A 26,109-nucleotide genomic window follows, 5' to 3' on the forward strand; every position below is an offset into this window, starting at 1 on the left:
CACAGCTTGGAGGGAGCAGACAAAATGGACAAGATTTGGGGGAACATCCACCATTCTGGAATGTTCTCTATATAGCCTTCTTGTAGCCATGCCCAGCCCTTTAATTCCGTTAGCACAGCAAGCAGACTGCCCATCCAGGAGCACTGACACAAGCAACCACATAATTACAATTACTTCCACCACGGTAAACACCGCAGCTACAGCTGGGGCTGGCAACCAGCATCAAATCACCAGTGCATCACCTCACCACTTAAACAGGGAACAAAACCACACAAGGGTTTGCTGCAGGGCACCGCCCCACGCCCTGCACAGGTAGCCCAGCCGGGATGCTTCCACAGCAAACATTTCAGAGCTAAAAGCTCATTTTCATGCACTGTGGGTGTTTTGCTGTCCGCAGAGTTTATGGGACTGAGCATAAGCAATTTTAATTTTCAAATGTCTTATTGAATTTTTAAGGAGCCCACTGAATTATTTCCAGCACTACTGAATACGTAGATATTTTTGAAACAAATATGAAACCAATTATTCTTTTCAGATGTTTAAATCAATAAACTGTTAGCATTTCCTTTATATCTATATCTGATTTTCCTCCTCAGAAATGTATAGCTGGAAGACAAATTTCAAAACTCTGCTTCACTTGATGAAAAAGGTTTCTAAAGCTTTTTTTTTTTTTTTAAACCATGAACCCAGAGCCAAAAGTTTCATCAGTTCTCAAACACCACAAAACATCTTTGATGCCCACAAAGTAACTATGCAGGCAGGAGAAATTCACTTACACTGCTAGCCCCTGATGATTTTTCTCTCTTCCAGCCCATATTCATTCAGCAGATCTTATTCCTGATTAGGTGGTTAAATGAATTTGTTACTGTCAGTGGGGAAAGGAACAACATTTTACGTTAAGCCAACTGAGTTTTTAGGGACTAGTTAGAATAATATATAATCTGCTGATGGCCAGCCATGCACAAAAAGAGGCTCATCCAAATACAACACTCCGGCTCCTATTCCTTTCTAATCTCAGCACACAAAAAAAACCCACCACACAAGTAGGCTATGTATTTCCCTTCCACCTGAATTAAGAAGCAGAACACAGTGAGGCTTTGCAGTCAGAGCACTGTGAGATGAGCAGGATGCCCCCACCCCACAGCCCCAAAGGCTGGAAGGGGCATTTGGGGTTTTTAACCCCCAGGAGCTGAGCACAGCAAGCAGCATTAGTGCAACACCACGAAATTAGTGTGCAGCCTTGACTGACCTTTCTGATCTCTGACCCTGGGTCAGGAGGTGAGAAAGGCAAGCCATCAGCCCCCTCGTTAACTCAGAGCAGCCTCTCCATTACACAGCTATCAGGAGCCAAATAGGAGCTAATTACCCTACAAAAGCCTCCTCCCTCCCTGCACCACCCTACCTGGAGCAGGAGACCGAAATCCCACTTCAGGAGCCAGTTCAAAAGTGAGGGGGTTTTGATCGTGGAGCAGTATTCCTATAAAATCACGGCTTTTTGCTTAAAACCCACAGCTGCCATCAGGGCATATTGTGGCAGTGACCAAGAGGGACAAGAATTGATTTTTAGAAAGCTCAGGTCACCGGATCACTCATCGCTGCACAATCATCTTTCCCCTTTCAGATATTTTCCATTAAATTGCTTGCAATGATTTCTGCATTGACTGTTCTTGGAAGTGCGCTGCATTTAGCAACCGAAATGTCATTTCGGGTCTTCCATTATACACGAAGGAGAACTCAAACCCAAAGATAGCAGCTAAATTGAAATATGCTACTATAAAAGCTAACAAGAAATATCCAAGAAAACCATCCAAAATGCTTTCCCAGGACTCTAACACTGGCCCAGACAAATATTTACATAATTATTCACATCGGTTTGTTTTAAAGAAGGCCTTTTGTTATTGTTCCTTTGGCATTAGCCATCTAATTAGAGGCCAATGGCAGTTACAGAACTCGCTGCAGTCCTCCAGCAGCACCAAGGAGCACTCCTTCAGTCACCTCCTGCTTGCTGGGTGAGCCCAGGGGAGGGAAGTGTCAAAAGGGAATAATATCTAGGGCATAACATCTTCCTACAGACACCAGGGGATGGAGGAGCTAAAACTTCTGTGGCTGGCTGCGTGCTGGGAAAGCAGAAGACCGAGAGGCAAAGGGACAGAGGTCTCCTAGCAGAAATACCCACAAATGCCAAGTTTTCTCAGCTCTATTACCAGCACTACGCTATGACCCTGGAGGAGTCACTTCTGTGTCCATCTCTGCCTTACATCCTAGCTTTTGGGACTAGTCTTCCCCTGGATGCACGCAGACCGCCCAGCATAGCTCCAGCACACGAGGTTGATGTGGCCAGAAGCAACGCACCACTTAGCACAGCAGCCTGAGATAAACTCGTGCCAAGGCACTCGTGGTGGTCTTCAAGAAGAAAATGTGCACAAGCCAGTTTTAAGGCAAAGCTCCAAGCACACTGATGAAGTGGATGATAAGAACAACCCGTCTTGGTGCCACAAGACTGAGTCCTTCCCATGCCTGCTCCCCCAGCCATGCAGCTGATGCCCCAGGACCCATGCACACGCAGGCTCCTCTCAATCCTGTTATTAGGAGACTTTTCCACACCATCCCTTTTCCTGTAGCCTGGCTCAGGCACCCAGCTCCCAAATTCTAATAGTCGAGCTCAGCACCCAAACCCCTTCATGCTCTTGAACCCCTGCAAAGGGGGGTGACTCTGAGTCCCTGCAAGCCCAGTCCCCAGCCTGGCCACCCCTCCAGCTATCATTCCCCAGGTTTTCTAAGAAAGGAGGTGAGAAGAGAACATCCCCATCACAGCCTCTCCTGCAGCGTGCTGCAGGGAGCCATGGCCAGACCCGGAGCACAGCCTGCTTCTGTGCAGGGAGCTCACAGCTTTGTCCTCAGCCCCTGCTCCCTACTGCTACATCATGCCACCAACCTGATGGCTGATGAATGTAATTCACATCCTGAATATCTTTCCTCTGCTTTTCTCAGGTTTACTGTGCTCCTGAGGCCTTTAAAGCTGGGATTCAAGTTACTGAAAGCAAGACAATCCATCAGAATACAGCAAAGAAGGAACAGAAACAAAGCTATCTAGGGCCATAAAGCTAAGCTGGAACAGTAAAAGGAGATTTCCCCCCCTTCCTGTTGATCTTCCCACCCCTAGGATAGATGTGAAGAGAGGAAAGACCCCAAAGCCAGCCTGTGTTTTATTTGGAAGCTGCCACCCCCACAGAAGGAGGTGGTGCTGGGACCAGCACCCATTGCTGGTGGCTCATCCAAACAAACATCCATGTGAGATGCTCCTGGGGAGCCCAGGGAAAGGAGACCCTCGTTATCTGCAAGGAGAGCTCCGCTCACCATGAGCCCATTTAACTTGAGCAAGAAAGCAATTAGTGTTCCCTCCTAGTAAAACTGCAGACAAATACTACGTAACCTTCCCGTGAACCAGTCCCAAGGCTCCAATAAAACCCTCGAGTCAAACACTTGTGTGAATTAGATGATACTTGAAGCTTCAGATTGCAAAGTGATTTCTTCAAAAACAGAAGAATTATTTTGTGACTGCTGAAGATATGATGGGCTTCCTCTAGCTTCCACACAGACAACGCAGCACTGCTCGAAAGCCCCTACATTTGAGGGGTTAAAGCAAGCACGAGGACTTCCTTTCACATCACAAGCAACAGGGTACAAAATAAGTTCTGCAGCTGAGAAGATTCTTCTCCTCATGTCTTCCCAGCTACCGAAAGCAGCTGATGATTTCCTTGCATAGTACTCAGCTAGCATGGTGACTGGTGCTGCATAAAGGCTTTCTGTAGGTAAGAGAAGGGCTTTGGCCCCTCAGTGTAGCTTTGTCTGCCCGACATCTTTTTAACATCTGTAAAGAAAAACACATTTTTCCCCTCAGCATCTGGGGGAGAGTTCTAGCACTGAGCTTATTCTCGTTTGCTTGGAATTGGTTCATGGCATGATCCCTTAATCATACTCAGAGGTTTTAAGAGCTCAATCACAACTTTGATCAGTCAGGCCTGTAATATTTGCAGACACCGTAACAATGCTTTTTCGTATCCCAATACACGTATCCCCCAAGTGGTTTCAGGAAATGCTTCTGGCATCTGGCAGCTCCTTGGCAGGAGAAAAGCACCAAACCGAGGGGGCAACATAAAGGCAGGAACAAGCACGCTCCTGGCAGAGGACAACAGAGGGATTGGTGTCTTCCACAGAGCAGCTGGGGCCACCTTTTGCACATTTAGAAGCAATTTTACTGCATTGCGTCCTTTGAATCACTGTCCTTGGGCTGGCAGAGGAAAGCACAGCAAGGCAGGGACCCATTCAAAGCAGGTTTTCCCTCCTGTGTTATTGGCAAATAACTTGCTTTTCAGATCGTAGTTACCGTGGTGCATAAAGCATAAGCAAACAATAAAGTTATATACAGATTACACACAAAATGATGATTCATCCAAATCTGAGCTGTTCCAGAGGTCTACCAAGAACCAGACAATGACAAACTCGTAGCACTCTTGGTGCTGCCTTAGGAAAAGATCAAAGATGAAGAAAATTGAGTTTCATTGCCAGCAGCAGTGAAAAGCTATTTTAATTCCAAACATACTCTTCCCCACATTGGAGACAAAAAATAGCAAGTTAAAGAGATGCTAAAAGATTAAGCTCACTGCAGGCCACTTTTCTGCTGTGCCCCCCAGCCTGAAATGGTGCCAAAAAGGCTCCTAGAATTGGTCTGAGTTCCAAGGACCAAGAAAAACCCACAGCTATATGGGAAAAACTCCATTTGAAGCCAATAAACCACACAAGAGCAACACTTGATGGGCTGGCCATTAAAACCCAGGCTTTGTCTTGTTTGATTTTTGGTAGCACTAAAGGACCAATTTTCTATCAGACAACTGAATTCTCCAAAGGGAAACAACTGCAGCTTTGTAAATAAATGGCTTAGCAGAGCTAAGGTTTGATGCAGAAGCCTAGCACAGCCATATGTTCCCCACAACTCTTCCAGGCCCTATTCCCACCGAGGAAAGTGTATTACATTGCTTTCAAACAGTCCCAATATGTTCGGTGGCAATTTACTTAATAAGGCGAGGTGATAAGGCTGGCGGAGGCTGTCCCTAAGAGGGGGGTAATCAGAAAGCAAATTTGTATAGGAGCACAGCACAACAAGCATCATTTGCATGATGCTCAGAAATGCAATCACAGCATATTGAGAGCCCCAAGAAAGATCTAGCAACGCTCCTCAGATACCTAAACAGCAGCATCAGTGCCCTGAGCTCTACAAGCAATGAGACCCAGCTTCTGCACCAAGCTCTGAAGCCCCTGGAAGCATTGGGCTTCCAAATACTGATCCAGGACAGCTCATCTAAAGGCAGCTTGGTACTGATGTGCACCCTACCCGACTACAGTACAAGCACAGCCCACACCGCTATGTTACAGCGGGTAAAAACCAGATAAGTAAGAAGCAGCAGAGAAATCAATGCCCTGACACGTTAGCCTCGTTTTAAATGGTTTTCTCTGCTGTATAATACATTTACCTTGACATCGCCTTTTATTTGTTTTAAGGGCTTACAATACTTGTTTTCTTTACCAAAAGCAGGATAACACAAGTGAACAAGGTCACAGGAATCAGTGATGAGTCGAGACAGTCCATCTGCAGCTCCGCACATCAGACATTACCAACTTGACCATCCAATAAACTTCTCCTTTATCACCTAAGCTAGGCACTAATTGTTAATTAAGCATGTGCTTTAGAGGCCTTAAACTGGATTTTTTTTATTTTTTATTTTTTATTTTTTTTTACCACTGCTATTTAGTCAAACTTTAGCAAAGTGACAGACTTGGATGCTCCAGAAAGATACCCTGCTCCAAAAGATACATTTTTTGGAAATATTGCTAGCCTTAATCGCATCCACCCTTTGTAGCGGCAGTCAGCACAGGTAACTCCTCCAAGCAGCAGCACAGCCTGCTGAAAAAGTTAAAGGCATAGGGAAAAAGTCAGTAAGCTTGGCAGGGGGTGAGGCTGGACCCAGAGAGATTTATCAGCGTGCTGACAGAGCCAGCAGCAGCACAGCTGGGACAATGAAGGCAGGCAGGTGGCCAGGGGATGCTGCTCCAGCCTTACACTTCCAGGGTGGCCACCGAAAACCAAGCTGGAAATGTTATCCCAGACAATGCCGTGCCTGTGCAAAAGGCCAAAGCTTCGATCAGCACCAGGAACAGGACTTTGATTAACGAGATATTGATGAGGTGGGAAAACAGCTTTGCTATGCATCAGGGAGGTACCACAGGCAGATCCCCACATGGTGTAAAACAGCACATTTCTGGTCAGACTTCAGCAGTCAATGCTATTTCTTGCAGAGAAGGATCCTTCTCCTACACTCAGAGGAACCACAGCCTCAACACAGGATAATTTGTTCATGAGAAGAGTTTCCAGGTCCTTCTTTGTCTGGATGTGACACTGGAAAAGCAACCAGACAGGGTGGGTGAAGATGCCACCGAGCAGGATTATTTGAAATTCAATCACACCAGCATTAAAATACCCAGAGACAAGTATCTGGGGGAGTCACACAAATAGCCACCAGCTTTAGGCAAAAACAGATGGAAGAATAATCTGAACTACAAGTGTGCAGTCCCATCCTGGGGGAGCCTTACAACAGAAATGGGAAATATTTGGGAAAGTTTGGAGCCTTGCAATTAAACTTCCAGCTCAGCCCAAAGAGGAGCCTGTGAGCCAGCACAGCTGGGTACCCGCAGGTAGAAAGGGAGCCGAAAGGCTTTTCGGAAACATACTGCAGTAAAAAAGAGACGGGTCAAGGGAAAAAAATACAGGCAGGATCAAGTCTAATTAAAGGAGCAAAAATAAGTGACAGCTACAAAAAGGCAGGGGCTATGTTCATACCGAGCAAAGGGTCGCTGGCACGTTTGCAAAGCCACAACACCCAGAACTCCGGGAGAAAAGAGGTCCTTTGTGAGAGGGATGGGAGGCATGGGAACCGAGGAGCCCCGGGGTAGCTTGGAGGCATTACTGTACTTAACACAAAGGAGAGAGACAATAGAGGGCAAGAGGAGCCAGGGCTGTTTATTCCTCTGGGTACCAGAGGTAAGGGAGCCTTCAGAGATAGCGTTGGGAGAGACTGGGAAAAGTGGCCACTAAGGCAGTGTCAGGCCTGGATAAGAGGCTGGAGAGGTATGGAGACCTCAAGGGTGTGAATCACAAGTTAACTGTTAGAAATTCTCTGATAACAGCTATTTCCTCAAAGTAAATGGCAGACCAGTGCTTCACTTCCAAAAATACTGCTGGGCATGATCTAAAAGAAACCGTGGTGTTTTAGAGGTGCAATGGATTATTAGAGGGAATCATCTAGGAAATCCCTTACAAGACTTTAAGACAATAAGACGAAGTGCAGGGTGGAAACAAAACACTCCAAACAGATGCATGGTATTGTTTCCAAGGATCTGGATGAGGATGAAGCCTCTCAGGTCTGCACCTGAGCCAGTGCCTGCATGCAATGCCAAACACCAGAGCTCTGCCCACTTCTCCCAAAAGCAGGACAGCCGTGATGCCAGCCACGATGCCCACCAACCACAGGAGTGAGACAACAGCCACCAGGAACTAACACACTGTTACTCATTTCTATAGATCTTCATAGATTTCATTTCTATGGGACTGCCTCAAGACTCATCTGGACTGGTTTCCAAAGGTCAGGAGAGCTCCTGGCACCCTCTCAAAGCTGCTAAGCTGGAATTCGGTCCTTTACTGCCCTAACTTGGGCACCAAACCCAGCACCCATCCCTGAAACTTCAACATCTGACCAGCACAATTTCTCTACAGCCCTGCCCGGCTTAGGTAGTTCCAAAACTGCTACCCATGAGAAGCCTGCAAACTTCAAAGCACACTAAGTGGGGAAAAAAGGCATCCTCTGGCAGACAAGCAGAAAAACAAAAGATTAAGGGTAGATCTAGAGCTTACTATAGTGCAGCAAGAGATGTCACAGCAAGCTCCAGGATGCTGGCACTGCAACCACAAACAGGACAAGAGCAGCAGAAGGGCCTGGAGTCAGCCTAGAGATTGCATTTTAACTCCTGAAGGCTGTTGTTTCTTTACAGCATGCGACTTCACCCCACGCTGGGGGAACTGAGACACGAATCACTATCACTTCAGTTCAAGTCTGGTAGTAATTAATTTTATTGAGTTTGACATTTGAAGTAAATGAAGGAACATGCTTCTACCATCTGGAAAAGTGCATGCTGACACTTCCAATCACTTGTGCATCCATTCGTGAATGTGTGTAAGGAATGTTTGCTATTTTTACATATATACAGAGCAAGGCGGCAAGCGATGCATCGAGGCACCAACCCATGCAGATAAGTACAGCAGCCCAGCACCACTCATCATACAAATGAGCAAAAGTGTGTTGAGCAATAGCAGCAGCCAAATGATGTAAAGTATTTGGGAAACCAGAGACAAGACAAATGCCAGAAAGAGTTATCAGCGTATTTTGGGAAGACTGATCTATATGTGGAACACGCTTGATATTTTCTCCATCAGGAAAACAAGCTATGAATGAAGTACCTTGCATTGGGTATATTCAACAGCTTAAAAGCAATCTGTGTGCGTTTTATGTGCTATCATCTATGGCTCAGAGGAAGGGCAGATTTTTCATAACTACAGGAAAACAAATTGCATCCTTACAGAAGAGCAACGATGCACTACATTCTTCCCTTCAAAAATACATGGAGATGTTTTCCAGAGCAAGCAAGGGAAAAAACATTCACTTTGACATGAAGACAGCCATTCTAGGAAATACCAGCTATGTACAAGACTCAAACCCATGAGATCTTGGAAGGAACTCTCCCCTTTGCCAGTGCCATCCTGGCTCCTCTTATCCTTCTGCCCATTTCAGCTAAAAGCCACCAGGACCAATGCAGGTAAGTTCCAGGTGAAGAGCATAGCTACATGCACATAGTAGAACAAATTTTCATACTAAAACCCAGGACATTATGGGTCAAGCTAACCCATATCCATTCCAAGCAACCATAAAACTCTGCTGTTTTCACAAGCATTTAGAAAAATCAGCCAGACCTCAGCGGAGCAGCAGCCCCTCCAGCAACCACTGGCTCCTCACCCCTTTGCTCCAAGGGGCACAGACAATTTTGCCTTACAGAGCAGCTCCCTGCCCACATCCTCCCTTCCATTCACTCAGGGATACTTCACGCTCGACAAAACATCTGAGTGCAGTCAGAGAGCTGCTTCCTCAGCACCGCAGGATGTTCTCAGACCTGCGAGCCTCACCCGTGCCAAGTATGCCACTTCCTCCCAGGCTGCTGATCCATCATTTGGATGGCTTCCAGGGGCACAAATGAGGACTGCTGCTTGTCTCGAGCAGGTTATTTCACCTCCCGAGCTCTCCAGTGATTATTTCTCACCGTGCTTTACTTCCTAGAAGAATTTTCCACATGCCTTATTTAATCCTGCGTCGATTGACATTGCGCAGACATGACATACCTGCCTGCTCTGACACCCCGCCACTGCTCTTCATTGCTCACTGAAGTGGAAAGAAAGGTATTGAGACAGATCTGCTCCCCCAAGTATTGCTTTGTGGCACATCTGCAGGTTTGGTCCTCAGCAGAGGAAAACTCATTTCACAGATCCTCAGGAGCTGGGATTTCCAAGTGACCCTAAGGCCACAGACCTGCAATCCTAAAGCTGAAGCTTAACCCTGTAGCTGGGGAACGAGGGGAGCTTGCAACATGAACCAGAGCCTTTCCTAGAGGAACAGAAGCACAGTGGTCCTTCAGGAGAAGGAAAAAAAATAAATGCACTTCCCTCTCGCCCCTCGCCTTTCTGCTTTGGGGCATAGACATATGGTCATGGCCCACTGAGGAAGGCACTAATCTGTTTCTGAGAAGTCGTGCATGCATACCAGATTATCCCTTCACATCCTAAATTAGCAACATGCAGATGAAGAGCTTTGTCCCAAACGAGGTTAAAATAATTTCTGCCTCACAGTACTGAAGCAGGGATCTTTAAGGGCATGGAGGCCCCTCTGCAATAGGATACAGGGGGTCCTGTGAACTGCAAAGAGCCCCAAGCTGGTTCATTTAATCAGTCCAGGGATATTCTCCTAATCTGAAATTTCCTAGAAGCTCTCATCTCCCACATATTTTAGCCCTTCCACCATTGATGGAGACTTACTATATTTGCACTTCACCACCATCAGCAAACAAACACTAACCACCCAAGTCACAGCAAGAGGGGCAGGTACATCGGGCCCCAAACCCCACCCCAGTTCCATTCCTTACAGCCCACTACCTGGAATAATGTGGCAAAATTCACCCACCCCACCCCTGCAAAGCAGATGTTTCTGCTTCATCCTTGGGAAAAAAAAAACTAGACCCACACCCTGAAGTGGCCAGCTTTACTCAGGCAGACTCAGCTATTTCTAGGCTGCTAGAATTGTGCCCATTTTAGCAGCAAGTCTGTTCTCACTTGGATGTGCCCCCAATGCTAGTAGGGCCCTAGACCATCTGGCCAAGGCCTAATGATGCCCTCTAAGTCACTGCCTTAATTTCCCAGGTCAGCAGGAGTTATGTCCCTAAGGGTCCCAGTCCCACATGGGTGTGCTGCAAGAGCAGGACTTGCAGCCAAGCACCAAAATCCTGCTTCTGCCCTGCAAAACTCAGAGTGCAGACACCAAAAAGTCAGAGTGAGATCCTAGCTGGCACACAGGGGTGACTTCAACCCTCAAAGCAAACCCCTGCAGGCTGCGTGCAGAGGTCAGGTACGGCACAGCACATCCATGACCCCCCAGGGCAAGGCACCGCTGTTTGCCAGCAGCTGTGGGGCTCCTTGGTTGTGGGGTCCCATGTAAAGAGCAAAGGGCTGATCCTGCCTGGCCCTTAACTCTCAGCTCTGCTCCCAGTCAGACCCTGCTGGGCGAACATCTGTGGTTTGAGGAGAAAAAAGGAGAAAAAGGTGTTGAGACCCTGCAGAAGCCTTAATCCTCCGGATGGGCTCTGGCAGAAGGGTTGAACATGCCTGCTGCCTTCTTCCTATACTTCTTGTAGGACTATAACCTCCAGTGCATGAAGGATTCACTGTTTCCTGTTGTATCTCTCGTAATTACAAGAGCACAGGGAAAATCTGTGTTTCCAGAGCAGATATGGGCCTTATTGTTTTCTGTTTTGCGTCCTGCAGGGAATCAGAAGTGAAGTTTTTAGAAAAGCCAGAGCCAGTTAGAAGCACTGGGGGCTGGTCGCTCCTCCTCCTGGTCCCAGCTCCTGAGGTCAGGAGGGAAAGCATCCAACAGTGGCAGAAAGACAGATTGTTGTAATTTAAACATTTGAGAGAGGGACTTTCTCCCCAAGCACACACGACGTGATGGTATGCCTCTCCTGATCCCTGCAAACCCTTGCAAGAGAACATTCCGAGCAGTTTTCCTATATGAGCACTCTCCCACGTGTGCCAAAAGGCAGTGACAAGGATGAAAGCTGCTTCCTCCTCCCACCCTCACGTCGCTTTTGGATCACAGAAACGACAAGGGGATTCTTTGTGATCTGCCCTCCCTGTTACAAAAAGCAGAAGACCCAAAGGGATCAAGAGAAAAACAACACCAGCCTCATTAAGAGAAGCATCTGCAGCCACAGGGCTCCAGGCAAGCACTCCTTATCCTTCAAGGAATCGACAGCTTTCCAAGGCGAGACACTGAGCAGCACACGGCCAGGGAACAGATGCTGTAACTGGAGGATGGACAGCCTCACATCTTTTAGGGAAAATTATCCGACGGGCACGTCCAGCACGGGTCCTGCCCTGCAGCACGCTTCTCCCGCACGGCAGCTCCAGCGGGGTCACAGCAGGGAGTGCAGAGCAGCTCTGCCAGCCCTAGAAGCTGTGTCCTGCCTGCCAGCAGCCAAACACCCCTACACCCACCTCATCCACCTCCAGAGGTCGGCTGCCACGCGATACCAACACATCATAGCCAAGGCTTCAATGCACAAACCAGGCACCATCCTCCCATGCAAGAGCTGTGAGCCATCAGCTCCTCCCTGCCTTACTACACCTGGAGGTCAAATCACCACATCATTAGGGGAAGAGCCCACGTTCCCCGTCATTTGATATCAAATGGAATGTATATTGAATTTTCAGCTAGCTTGGACAAAATCCTTCAGAAGTTGCTTGTGGAAATCATCTCGCATTAGACAGGCAAGTGGTTGGCTTAGTTTCCTACTAACGCTATGCTTTGAGGGGGGAGGACAAATCGAGGGCTTTAGTTATTTCTCTGAAGGAATATCGGTTTTTACACCAGAGAAATGATTTCACAGCAGAAAAATCCAATGGCTGGAAATCAAAAATGTAAACATTTCTACGTAGCCTCTCAGGATTCGTGTTCTGCCAAAACACCAGAGCAGCACCAGACGACACGCAGGGTGCGTGCCCCAGCACCACTGCCCCCACCACAGCACACCACACGTCCTTCCTTTCCAGGACAGCAAAAAGCAATTAGCCCAAGTGCTGATGATCCCCAAGGAGAGCATTGCAGCCACTTGAAAAGCGAAACCCATAGGTACAAGAGCCCGGGACTTAAATTCTATCCCCCTAAAACGAGCATTAACAGCTGCTGAACCAGCTTCTGTTTTCTGGCCTCCTAGGCACCGCTGCTCCTTTACTGAAATTGCCCCAGCAGTATCAATTAGAGGAAAACTGGCCAACTCCCCATCGTATCCCACCCACTTGGCATTAACCCATGCACAGCCCACCACTCCCCCCTCCACAAGTGCAACCCCGAGCCACATTTCTATTTTCAGTGCTGTGCCAGCGTGGTTAACCGGCTGCCTGGGGCTTGCCGAGTCAATCTGTTGGGCAGGAAATTAAAAAAGCTTAATTTGTAACAGGGCATTTACTAAGGCCAGGAAAGGGGGGATGGGGGCAAACTATAGGGTGTGCCCACACTGATTTCCAGGCACCCTATGGACTCACACATCCCACCACCCTGCTCTAATGCTGCAACTCCTTCCCTCCAGGATGGTGCAGCAACCAAGCCAGGACCCATTGCTTAAAGCCCATGCCTTTTCTTGACAGTTTTTCAGGAGATATTGTCCCAGGACAGCATCTTAACACTGCTAGCCTTGCTAAGTGTTGGAGGAAAGCATCCTGAGTATTAGGAGTTACCACATTAATTTAGAAGTGGCAAGGAAGAAGAGGAGCTTACTAACGAGCTCCAGCTTTGTTTTGCAAAGCCACTGAAGCAGGACAGCAGCAACAGGCCTGCTTCCAGAATATTATCCAGGTTTTTCTGTGTACAGCCTACATCAACAGTTGTTTTCTGAGCCCCTGGCAACTACAATTGCCAAACCCCAGCTCCAGACCCTTGCTAACATTTAGGTGCCCGAACATTTCAGATTTCAGCTGAGATTTCATCTCGTAACTCTCAAAATACAGTGAAACAGAGCTGTCTGGCACCAGCTGAAGCACCTGGCTTGGAAGCTCCTTTTTTTTCCATTTCTTCTGAGCAGAATGACACTTGTGTTCAGCGTGACTCATCTCCTTGACCTTTCTATTCACTTTTAATGGTGCAAGCTGGAAATAAGGGCATACAAACAATGCGCTCATTATTCAGCTGGTGAACTGCAGCCCTCGGACCAGCTCTCTACCCTGCAGCAGACAAGGGCACACAGCGTGCGCATCTCATTCCAGCACATCCAGGATGAGCCCCTCCAGGACCATGCAACCCCACTGCTTATTTCACAGTGGAAGGGTGAAGCCCAAGGAGCTGGTACCCTACCGGCAGAGGTCCACATAAAACGGTGCACAAGTGCAAGAGATCCTGGGAAACTGGCAGTGTCACCTCCAGGAATTCAGCTGCAAGGAATTCTTACCGAGGTATTGTCCTGGAAACTGAAAAGGGGGTGGAGGGAGGAAGGGAAGAGGAAAAGGGGCCGGCGAGGCTCTCAGCCGAAGCACGGCTTTCCTGCATGTCCACACAGAAAATAGAAACCCCAGCTGACGTGTGAATGAAACTAAATCCGGCCACTAAAACTTCCTGAGAGTCCCTCCAAGCAGGGGCTGCAGCAGACCCCTCGGTGACCTCTCCTCTCCGGGAGTTTCCCCTCATTGACTCGGTGCAGCGTTTCCAACAGAGCCGCAGCTTCCCCCACCCTCCGCAAGCTGCAGCAAAGCAGAGCACGAAGAAAAGGGCTTTCAACAGTTTGCTTAAAAGCTGAGCCAGGAAAAAAACTTATTACTTTATTTACTCTGAAAGAATTAGCATCCCCCTGGCTGCAGAGGCACAGCATGATGCAGGCAGGGATGGCACGCAGGGTCAGCCTGAGCCAACAGACCCAGATGCACTGGGTGACCTGTGGGGCTTCAGATCCTCAGCAAGACGCAGCTTCCTAAAGAAGAGCACAGCCCCTGAAACACACCCCATCCCTTGCCAGGGAAATAGGGTGCCTGGGTCCCTTAGGTGAAAGCCAGACCCTGTTCAGATAGATGGGAAGTTGGGCCTGAGCCTCATGACTGAGCATCACAAGGAATACAGCATCAGGCATGGGGGACTTCACAAGAAATCAAACCAAACTCATTAGGGACAAACGCACTCAGCCCAGGGCCTGTATGAGGGTGGGATATTCAGTAACAACACTCTGCAATTGCTTTCTTATAGCACCAAGAGCCGAACATCTCCAGCTCCGAGGCAGTGCCAGACTGACATCCGCTCACCTTACAGCCCGGGGTTCGCACACAACACCCACAGGGTGCCTCAGCCTCACTATCCAGCACCCCGCTTCCATTTCCATCCCTCCAGCTTCCAGCAGCTTTTCTTCCCAGTAAACTAAAGCATGTGTGGCTGCCTAACAGACCCTCCACTGCCTTCAGATTTCACTTACAGACAATTCTTTAGAGCATGGAGAGCAGCAGATGTAAGGGCATGGTGCTCTGTGTTACTCCCCATCATCTAAACCGTAAGAACAATCTGTTCAAAGTCTGAAGACAAAAACCCAAACCTTTTTGGATTTGCAGCGTGTAATGCACTAGTAGTGTTGCTAGACAGGAAGAGACCAGCCCACAGAGGAAAAGCATTTTTCAAGCAGACAACTCAGACCACAACTGAGAACATAACCTGAGGCACGGGGATGAAAAAGGGCTCAGAATATTTCAGTGCTTGAAAACAAATGCGTCTTGCTGGCATATCAGCATCCAGCCTTACTTTTGTGTTACAGCAGTGACTTGAGGCCAGGTTCTGTGCAGGGAGAGAGAATCAGACCCCAGGGCATCAGAAATGCAGGGACTTGCCCAGGGGCTGAAAAGCTGCAGCAGAGCTTGGGAACGAGCACTGGTGTAGCTCACTCCACTCATTCAGTCCCCAAGCCATCCTTTTTCTTTCCAGCTCCTTATACAACCTTGAAGAAAAGCTTCTGCATTGTAAATACATTACTATCATTTTCCTAATTTCAGAAGTGACATCTTGACATTGTGAAAGCTTCCAGATGATGCAAAGAATCCTGCTGGCTTCTGGAGAGAAGAGTCCAGACTCAGAGCAACCAACCTCAAAAATGCCTTTTGTGTAGTTCATTTATTTTAGTTCTAAAGATTTTCCAGACGTGTCCGCAGAGAAACCACGGCATCATTTGGATGGTTCACTCCGCGCTAGGCTTCATTTCAAGAGCCTTGAAATCTGCCGACAGTAACCCAATGGCTAATTACACCCCATTGCCAACCTAAGTTTTTTCCACATAACATGAGATTGTTACAATTTTTCCATTCTTTCATGTCTCAACTTTTTTTTTTCCGGTTTTAGTCATTCTTCCCATATTGGGTTTTTCTTGATTTGTTTGTTTCACACAAAGGTCTCAATTTTAAGGAAAACTGCCAGTTTGCAAACTCAGCACATATCCGCGTGAGCTTCAGCAGAGCTACCAAGGATAAAAAAAAAAGCTTTGATATACACCAAAGCCAGGCTGCAGCTGGAAAAGGGTCCCAGCAACTTCTCTCAAGCAAGCCAGGAGGGCAAAGGAAGGGTGCATTGCCTAAACAGCTGAAGGAAAAAAGCAGGTAACACCAGAAGGCAGAAGATCTTAAGGGTCTGAGGACAGCACCCTGCTTACCTTGGTCAAAAGTTTGCACCCGCAGCCAGTGAGGCTAACTCAGGACACTGCTATGTGTCTGCTGATGCTCAAAGCCTAGCCACTTTCAGAGGCTTGGTTCATTGCCACTGGTCCAAGGAGCCTGCAGTTTGCAGAAGGCTTTAGCTCTCACCAGCAGAATAGTTTTACGCAGTAGCCCCACTCCCTTATTCTCCAGTATCTAGTCCGAAGTCTTGATGTCTTGGTCTTCGGGGTAATTTTCTGCTAAAGGATGGGTATCAGGAGGCTTAAAAGTCTGAGTAAATCACGCCAGCAGTTCTGCTCCGCAGGCACAAAGCGGCTCCTGACAGAAGTTAACTCTGCACAAGGGGCAGAGCTTTCCCCATGGCCAAACCAAGCCCCACAAACACATTTGAGCTCCCCCTGGTTTGCCACAGGGCACCACACCGCATCCTGCTGCGGACGTGGGGCTCGCTGCTTTCTCCAGAGGGCACAGCAGTGTTCATCTGGAAGGTTTCCCTGGCCTGAAGTCTCCTAAAACCTCTCCAGAAAGTCACCCTCCCAAAAGCAAGGAATAAAAACAGTGCTATTCCTGACAGCTCTGTAATGATAAGGTGGGGGGGTCATAATCAGATAAATCCAAATAAAAAAGAGCCAAGAATGGCACTAAGCAGCCCTTACCCAGACGAACACAACCAAGTCCACATCTCAGCACAAATCAAGTTCGGGATCAGCAGGCACAGCAGGAGCAGTGCCTTTTGTGGCACGGGTCCTCCCTTGGGGCTCCCCCAGCCACCACTGATCCAAGGGGAACCCCCACATTGGGACAGGCAGGGGGTCCCAGCACAGCTTCACTTCCAGGTCCTGCTGCTCGTACAGGACGGACCTGCCATGAATCCAGGTCAGACAGTTGCCTTCCATATGGCAACTCTATTCCAAAGCAGCTCAAAATGTCAATAGCTCAGGGAACCCAGCAGATCATCAGGCCGAGCTGCGGAAGCACAATTGTGTGCGCATGCCTTTGTGGTGACACTGACACTCACTGTTGGGCAAATACTGAAGATATTTAACTTGACCCAGTTCCAGCGGATGACTGAAAGGCCTCAGCATTCCCAGAGTGTCCTCGATCACTGCATCAGACCTGCAGAGTAAGGGCTTTCTGAGGGGAAGTCTACACTGGAAAGAGTCTTCCTCCACATGAATGTAGTTTGAGGTGTAACTTGTGGTTCATTTCTAGTGTAGTTCCCAAATAATGATCTTGTTTTAAACTGGAATTTCCATTCTCCTGTTTTCACACAGGGGAAGTAATCATGTTTTCAACCAAAACCCAAATTTAATGTTTCCTTAGTTTTATAGAATAGCTGCTTCCTAAGGATAAGGTTTCTGCTAAGCAAACTGGGTGAGCACATACGTTGCCACATGGATAGAAATATAAATCTGGCACTTCATCACATGCAATGCAGCGGGGATTTCTACAGCCATAGGGACCGCTACACCTCAAAGTCAATTCACCCTGCAACAGAACAGGAGCTCAAAATGCACTTGTTCTTCCCAGTTCACTTGGACCAGGCATCTCTACCCAAAACCCAGTGTACACAGACCGTGCTAACCATCTCTAACACAGGTGCCAAGCAGCAAGCCAGCAAACAAGCTCAACCCTTTGAAAGCCCTTCAAGGCCAAGAGCCACCCCTGCACCTGCAGTGTCTGCTGCTGTCCAACAGCCCCGGGCTCAGCTCCTTGCCCCCAGCCCTTCCCAGGTCCCTGCATCCTCCAGCTGCATCACGCTGATACCTCACACCCTACCTACACCAGCTCCTCTGTTCCCCTTTCCCCGATTCCCCCATATAAGGTTTGTCAGCCCAAAAAGCACACGATCTTCAACCTGCTTCTGTGAAAGCACTCCCAGTATTGCTATACGCAGTTTTGAAGTTTAGGAATCGCATGTTTGCACAGTACAACTGGCCATGCAGCTCCCACCTGCTCCAAGAGCAGCCCTGCAATGCGTTCCCCACACCACACTGCAGTCCCAGCACCCAAATAGCAGCCTGAAGGATCAGGGCATAAGACAAAAGTAGAAAATGGAACTTAAAGTCAATTGCTGATTTGTTTTACTGCTACAGACAAAGAAAAATTCAGACTGAGGAGTGGTTTCCTGGAAAGCATTCCCTGATTTATTTCAGAAGTCCAGACAAAACTCACATTACCTAAAAATGCATCTATAAATGGTACTTCCCCAAACGCCTCTGCATTAGCGATATGTGCCACGGCAGTGCCTTCTGCTTTTTTAGCATCTGCTGCAATAGTTTGTCTTGGCTTAAAGAACAGATCTAATTCAAAGCAGTTATGAGAACATACTCTGAAACCATGCCCTGAAGCCGGGCTGCGGGACAGATGGGGAGCTTTGAGGCACAAACAGCACCAGGCCCTCACTCTGCACCCCTGGCAGAGGAAAAGCAGTCCGGCACACACTGCTGGGTGATAGGACATCCTGCCATTAACAGGCTGGGCTGACAGCGGCAAATATTTTTGTGTTGGAGCTCTGAGGGAACTAAATGGTACTTTAAAATTAGAGCTGCTGTGCTGAGCATCACAGACAGCAACAGCGCTTCAACAGGTTCCCTTGGGAGCTGCCAACAGCCAGCCCAGGCACTAAGCAGACCACGGTGATCAAGCTGGAGACAGACTTAAGAACATGTAATATACACTAAACTTAATCACCTTCTAATTGTCTCATGGAGTTTTCACACCGGATTGAGCTCGCTCCCAGGCTCACACCTCTACCCGCACATCACTGTCCTGCTGCAGAGGAGGTGGAGTTCAGAGCAGGAACCACAGCACTGCATCACCCCCAAAGGTGGGACAGGTATCACCACGGCCCACAACACATCATGCACCTACAGGTAACCACGAGACACTGGGGAATCCTATTCTGCATGGTAAAAACCTGAGAAATCCATCCCCATTCAGCAACAAAAAGTGAGGGGCAGGGGTCAGTACCCGTTTAAAAGGATGCACATCCCTTTTGCAGTCCCCCCGATTTGTTCTAGGGCAGAACATCTGCATGCACTAGGAACAACACCAGTTTTATTGGCTTACTCTTGCTTTTACAGGACATTTTACATGCCAGGATCCAGTAGTGGAGCTCTAACACAGCAACACCAGCAGGCAGGAGGTCCACGTTATCATTGCTTTTTGTACACGAGAAAGGATCAGTTATCTGCAACAGACTTTGCCTTAGAGAGCTACAACCTAAAGAGCAGGGATGAAAAGGGACCCAGTCCCTAATGAATTGTCCCAAGCAATGCAGCTGTGCTTTGGACCACAGAGCCAACACTCCCATTAGCTCTGGTGGGAGCCAGCTCCTCGATCATGGGTCAGGAACCAGCTCCTGCTTCCAGCCCTGCAGGGAGGCGAGCGCCAGAGCAGCCTTCAAAAATTGCCTCTAAGGGAAGGGCCTTAGAGGGTTTTCATCCTGACCCCAGCTTACATGGAAGAATAATAAATTACCTAAGCCAAATGCCTGCACCCCGTCCCCTGGACGGAGCATGGCTGACAGCTGGGCTGCTTTTAACTGAAAGTCCTGTTCCAAGCTGGCAATGCACTGACAGCATAATCCAGGTTTTACACTGGAAATCAGAGTCGCCATCAATTCCAAGCTTAAAGTCATATTTCTTCTTGTAAAACAGTATCAACGCTTTCAATTGGCAAAATATGAAACAAAAGGACTTCTAACTGGCTGGATAAGGATTATTCTTTAGCTCATTCTGGATGACTGGGGAAGAGCCAAGGGGAGAAGCAACAGATGGTAACTGGATACTTCATAATTTCCAGCATTTTTATTTCTTCTGAAGAGCATGCCATGTATTATTACACTTCTCTACCACTAAAGGAAACTGCTGCTTCCAGAAGTTTTCACCCAAAAAAACAATCCAATTTTATAGGCATTTGTAAAAGTATAGACAGGCTCCAACTTTGCGGGTTGGATTTGTGTGACATCATCTGTTAAAATATGGGAAAATGTGAGCTGGAAGGGCAGTGTTCAGAGGCAGTTCAGTTCGTGCCATTCCTGACACTGGGATTTCTCTATTTTCCCTGGAAGCCTTCTGTCCTGGGTTCTTCTCCCTTTCTTTGGGGACACCTGATGGATCTGCTGCTGAGGATGAGCACAGAAATGCTTCACCTCTCCACACACAGAAACCAACTGAACTGAAACTGAAACAATCCTGGCTGAAATAAAACCCAAGAAAACTTGGAAAGATTAAAAGGCTATAAAAAGCATTAGTCAATGCCATCACCAGTCCAAATCTGACTCCTCCCTCATTTAAATTATTTGATGCCCTATTAGGAGGCTCATTAAGAAAACTCAAAGCTTTCACTACAAGAGCCATTACTTGGAGCAACGGGCTGGCCCTACAACAGCTCACCAGCCACCCATCACCTCGTTAGCTCCAGCCAGAGCACAGCTCTGCTTCCTGCAGCTGCCACCCAGGGCTGGACCCAGTACTGCCAGAAAAGTTACCTGCTAACTTGAAAAGGAGCTAGGTCCTATGCTGAAGCTGTCTGAAGGATACTCACTGACAGGCAATACGCCTAGGGATGCTCTGAAACCACTGAAACATCAGCACAGCCACAGACAAAAGAAAAAAGAGAACTTCATAAGCTGTCCTTTGAAATAGTCGAGACTGAAGGTAGTTCAATTTTCAGCTAACACAAAGTCAGGGTGGCCAGTCAAGCTGGCTGCACAAAAAGGGAATCAAGAAGAGCTAATATCACCCCAGTATTCTCAGAGAGAACTGCTCTAGCAGCCCAACACAGACTCTAGCAGTAGGTCCCACTGCCGTTAACTTTTTCTGGCAGCGATTTTTTATTCATTGACCAGCACTTATTTTCCCCATCTTGCTCAAACTCTGCAAGCAAACCAGCAATGAAAGCAGTCCTCATATGCCACCTTTCTTAAGGAAGTTTTAGGAACCCAGAAACTACAGTCTGCTACAGACAGAGTCCCAGAAGTGTTCACCCTGCTAAGAACCAGCCCCGCAATCCCCACTGCCTGGGCTGCCCAGGGAAGACAGCACGCATGCAAGTATCGAGCGTGAACGCTGAATCCCAGACATCTCAGCTCTTTGCTCTACAGAGCACTACTCCATTTCTCAAGTTACCCTGCACGACTCCAACTTTTCACATTTCAGAAGCAGCCTTGCCAACAAGCTCGCCGTCCCCTCGCAGGACTGTTCAAAAAGAGCTCGGTGCACCAATACCAAGTGCCCGCTGCAGCCTCAGCAAACGCCCTGAGAGCACACAAAACTTTTAGAGCAGCTCCACAAGTCTCCATCCAGCCTGCTCTGGCATTTCACATCCACCCTGGGGACGGCAGACATTTGGAAAGCAGAGCTCTGGTAACGCGCCCTGCAAAACCAGAGCGCTCGCCTGGTGAAACCGAGCGCTCAGCCCCGCTTCTGCCTGGCTGTCCAAGTGACATTCCAGGCTCTCGCTGCACGCCCAGTGCTGCTCCACATCTGGTGCTTCTCTGCACTTCCTCCTGCCCCGCTCAGGAGCCACGATTTTAAGGAGAAACCCGGAAAATTCGGGCTGGCGAGGCGAGAGGGCAGAGCGCGCCTCGAGGAGCCGAGCAGGAACTTCTGCACAGCTTTTTTTTGTGTGTGTGTGTGAGAGATCTGGGCTTTGATGTACGGCGAGGAGAGCAGATTACTTGTGGACAAAAGTTTTTGCTCCTCGGGGAGGAGAGCTGTGCGAGAAGAGAGGCTCGGTTAAACACATCCCCACGCCCGGCCATATAAAGAGCTGCAGCCTCCGCCAACACGTCCCAGCTTTTTGCTGCAGGACACAAAAAAGCAACAGGCAGACTCTTTAAGAAAGACGAATAAACTATTGTTTTAAGGGTGTTTTTTTTTTTTTTCTTCCTCCCCTTTTACGGGCCCCCTGACAAATGGCATTCAGACCCGAGCAGCTGAAGGGTTTTTTTTTCCCGGAATGCAGCCCAGGAGCGCTTCGCCCCGCACAAAAGCCCCGCTCGCAGGGCGCAGCGGCCCCGGCTCGCTTCTGGCACCCACCAAAGCCTAAAGAAGGGGGTCCCGGGGGGGTCCCCCTGCCTCTTACCTGCCCGGCCGAGGGACACGGCACCCAGCAGCAGCAGCAGGCAGCTCCGTATCCAACTGCGCCTTTTCCACCGCGTGTGCGTATCCATGGTCCAGAAAAAACGGGGTACCAGCTCGGGACAATTCAGGGAGAAAAAAAAATGCAAAAAAAAAAAAAAAAACACGCCAGAAAAAAAAAAAAGCAGCTCGGACCCCCCCCCGCCAACCCACCCCCCCCGGAGAGCAGCCGCCCTATAAAGCCATGGGATGGGCGAAAAACTCTCGGGGGCTCCGCCGCGCTCGCTCCACCGCGCTGGCCCCCGGCCCCTGCCTCGCTCCTGCGGCGCAAAACTTTCTTTTCTCTTTCCCCCCCCCTCCCCTCCTTCCCTTTTCTTCTTTTAAACCCAAGGCAAGAGTTTGTCAATCTGGAAGCCGAGCAGCAAATCAGGGCCGGGCGGAGCAGCCCCCCCGCCCGGGTCGGCCCGGCCCCCCCGCCCGCCCCCCAGCCCGGCCCGGCCCCAGTCCGGGACATTGATGGGGGGGTTCAGCACGGCTGGGTGGCTCCTAGCAGCACCCCCAGCCCTGGGGTTTCTCGGGGAGAAGGGTTTGGAAGGGGGCAAAATGCAAGGATTTGGTGAAAAGGAGGCTGGCGCTGCAAGGAGGGCGGTGGAGAGGCAGCGGGGCTGCTCGCCCCCCGGTCCCAGCTCTGCTCCTCTTGGTCTTTTTGTGGAGCTACCGAGCACTGCTCGCTTGGGATAAACACCAAGGGATGGTGCAAGGGACATAAACCATCAGCAACACCAAAGGACAGTGCGTGTCCCTTGCACCAGTGACAAGCGCTGAGGGATGGTGCAAGGGACGTGCACCATGAAGTGACAAACACCAAGGGACGCACACCATTAAGTGACACCCCAGCACCCAGGCAGACTTCGCATCCACCCCTCAGGCCTTAGGGTTCTGGCAGAGGCTGAACCTTGCACTGTAGGGCCGGGAGCACACAGCGCTGCAGCCCCCAGCAAGCCCCAGACCAGAGCAGGCAGGGAAAAACAACCAGACACAGCCTTCCCCTTAAGGTGCTTCCTAGCACCGATACCTGCTGACCTGAACGATGCCCACTGCTAGCATGCACCCAGACGAAAAGTCCCTAATCCTGTGACTCAAGTATCTGGGGTAGCCAGATTTCAAGCAGCAGTGATTTCTCCTACAGACTCATGCCCTAAGCCCCACCAAAGCATCCCAGCCCCTGCAGAGCAGCACCTTGAGGCCCTTTATTGTCCATAGGGGAAACAACCACGGCTGGCACCTGCACTCAGCACCCTGCCTCCTCATCCAAGGGTTTGGCACTCAGCACTGCAAGAGCCAGGATAGCCACTGGCTGTTCCTGTTTATCATCAATAATTAGAGGGACAACACATGATTTGGGGTCACTCATCCTGTCCCTGCTTTGGGGGACATCCACTGGAAGGCTCGGTACAACAGGGGTTACACTGAGCTATTTGCTCAGCATTGATCTTTGAGCTGCCAGAAGCTCCTTGTGCAGGTAATTGCTCTCAGCTGGCACATCAAAAACCCAAAAACACAGGAGGCCAAATCCCACCAGATCCGTACAAGGGAGCAAAGGAAAAACAGGTGCTGCCTGTGCGCTCAGCTTGGAGCCTAAAGAGTTCCACACAGTTCCACAGAAAGAGATGCAGGAAGCATTTCCCTTCACCTAGACCTCTTGGGATGTCCTCCCCTCCCACCAGCCTCCATACAAACCTGGAAAGGCCCCAGCCCGAGCTACACAACGAGGCTGTTTGCTGATGGAGCTGCTCACCGGAGGCAGGGGAGGCACGCGCTGGCTGCATGCCCGAGCCAGGAGCTGGAGGAGGCACGCAGCTCGCACGTGCTGGCTGCAGCCCTGCGCAGGGCGAGTACGGTGCCAGTGGCACTCCCGGGCACGTCTCAGATGAAAGCCTCTTCCAGTACCCACCTTTCATTAGGAACCAGATGACTGGAGGCTGGCGAGACAAATTAAGTTGGGCTCTGTACCCAGGAGGAGCCTGGAGGCGAGTTCTTTCGGTACGAGTAACACCTGTGCTTCCCTGCAAACACCAGGGCAGCATCCATCACCACTGCACCTCCTGCTCCAACATCCCCAACTACTCTCAGACAGTCCTTCCCACAGGCTCACAGGTGCCTCTGGCATGGAGCAGAGCAGCTACTCCACAACTCAAACAGCACATCACAGAGGGAGATGTTCGCTCTCCCCTTCGGTCACGTAGAGAGAACCTCAGGAGTACAGATAAGGACCTATGACAGCTAGAAGGACCAGCAAACCCTGAAGATTGCAGAGACCTCTCCCCAGTAACACTTTCTGTGGCAGCAAAACAATGCAATTTCATCCACAATATTTCTATGGATGTCTCATCTCTGCCCAGAAGCTGGAGAGCCCTCTCAAGGCACTGGCAGCCTCAGCGACAGAGGTGGGGTTTGATTTCAGCCTCAGCCACATAAGCACCAGGACCCTTCATCTGCTCACCCCAGATGTTGCTGGCATTTCTGACCACACAAGCAGCTCATTGTTTCGGGATGAGACCCTTTTTTTCCAGCTGCAAGTGAAAATCCCATTGCCACCTAAAATCTCAAAGAGTTGAAGTCACCTTCACTTTGAGAGGCATACAGCAATAGGAGGGGGATATCTAGTGCATTGAAAGCACAGCAAATGAGGAAATAAAAGCAGGTCAGAGCAGCGCAGTGCTCATTTACCACCCATACTTCAAGGGCTCCCAAAGCAAAAGCCAGAACACCCAAACCTGGACCTTCACCAGATGTGAAGCCACTTTGCTTTACGCAGCAGCTGAGCGCCTGGCCTAGGGAGTTGTGCTGAGCAGTCCAAGTCAGTCTCCAGTTGCTTTCCAGGTGATTTAGAAGCTTGCACAGACCTGTTTGCCCCTCCTCAACAATAGCAGAGAAACACAGAATTAAGCTTGTAAGAGCAAACTGGAAAATTCCAGCATTTGCATGCCAAGTTTCAAGAGCCAGCCTCTGAGCTGGAGCAGGCTGGATCATCTATCTGCTGCTGCGGGCTCCGAGTAGGCTTACACAAGTTGGGGTGGTTCATGCCAACTCCAAATCCCTCCAGCAGCCAGTTGGGGTAACATCTCCATAGCCAACAGAATGGATTGCAGCAGGGGCAGGTGGCCAGAGATCTTTAAGGAACAGGAGATATTTTTATACAAGTATTTAAGACTAAATGCATTTTGAGCTCAGCTATCATTTATAGGATGGGAGACGCTGGTGAGCTTTAAAAGACTCAAGGTACATGGGTAACAGAAATTGGCAATCATTTATATACTATGAAACTAGTCAAACACGAGCATTCAGCCAAAAAACTAAGGCATTCTGTAGTTTGAAAGTAAATACTGGGATAGTCAGAAAAACACGAGATTTTACTGATAAGCAGTTAAACCCTGTGAACACCTGATGAGAACAGATTGAAAAATGAAGCTTTCTTAGAATTGCTTGAGCCGTTGCATAAATAATCAGGGAAGACAACTGCTATCAGCAATGACTGCAAATGTTATTCATGAAGAGCACAATCTGTAAAAAGTTTTCCTCTATTCCTAATCTTATAACCTGCCTTTAACACATCCCTACCCCAACCCAACCTTTATGAATTGCTTTATGCTGATGTCATAACCCTGAACTATGATCTCACACCTGCTGCCATGGAAATGATTCCTTAAATTCAACTTAAGACTTAAGAAAAAAATACAAGCTTAGTGCTGAGAGATTTTAAATTAAGAGATTTGAAAAAAAACCTATCCATCTACATACAGGTGAAACACCATTCAGAAAAGCTTTATGGTCCAATAGCAGCTACAAAATTTATTAAATCAGATTAATGTGAATTCTTCCTACAGTTAAATCTCATCTCAGAACAAAAATAAAAAC

General features: G+C 48.8%; 1 protein-coding gene across 2 annotated transcripts in view; it reads right to left on the bottom strand.

The window, feature by feature from the left end:
- Positions 1-22,544, bottom strand: part of COL5A1 (collagen type V alpha 1 chain) — a 147,750-nt gene extending 125,206 nt beyond the window's left edge. The window contains exon 1 of one of the 2 annotated variants that reach the window (XM_068656510.1): positions 22,196-22,544. In XM_068656510.1, coding sequence (XP_068512611.1) covers positions 22,196-22,283 — 88 coding nt within the window. In that variant the 5' untranslated portion in view covers positions 22,284-22,544. The remainder of the gene's footprint in view (positions 1-22,195) is intronic. The other variant, XM_068656509.1, reaches the window with a different exon arrangement.
- Between the last annotated feature and the right edge of the window lie 3,565 nt (positions 22,545-26,109).

The sequence above is a fragment of the Anas acuta genome, chromosome 20 (assembly GCF_963932015.1).
Source record: "Anas acuta chromosome 20, bAnaAcu1.1, whole genome shotgun sequence".
NCBI classification, from domain to species: domain Eukaryota; kingdom Metazoa; phylum Chordata; class Aves; order Anseriformes; family Anatidae; genus Anas; species Anas acuta.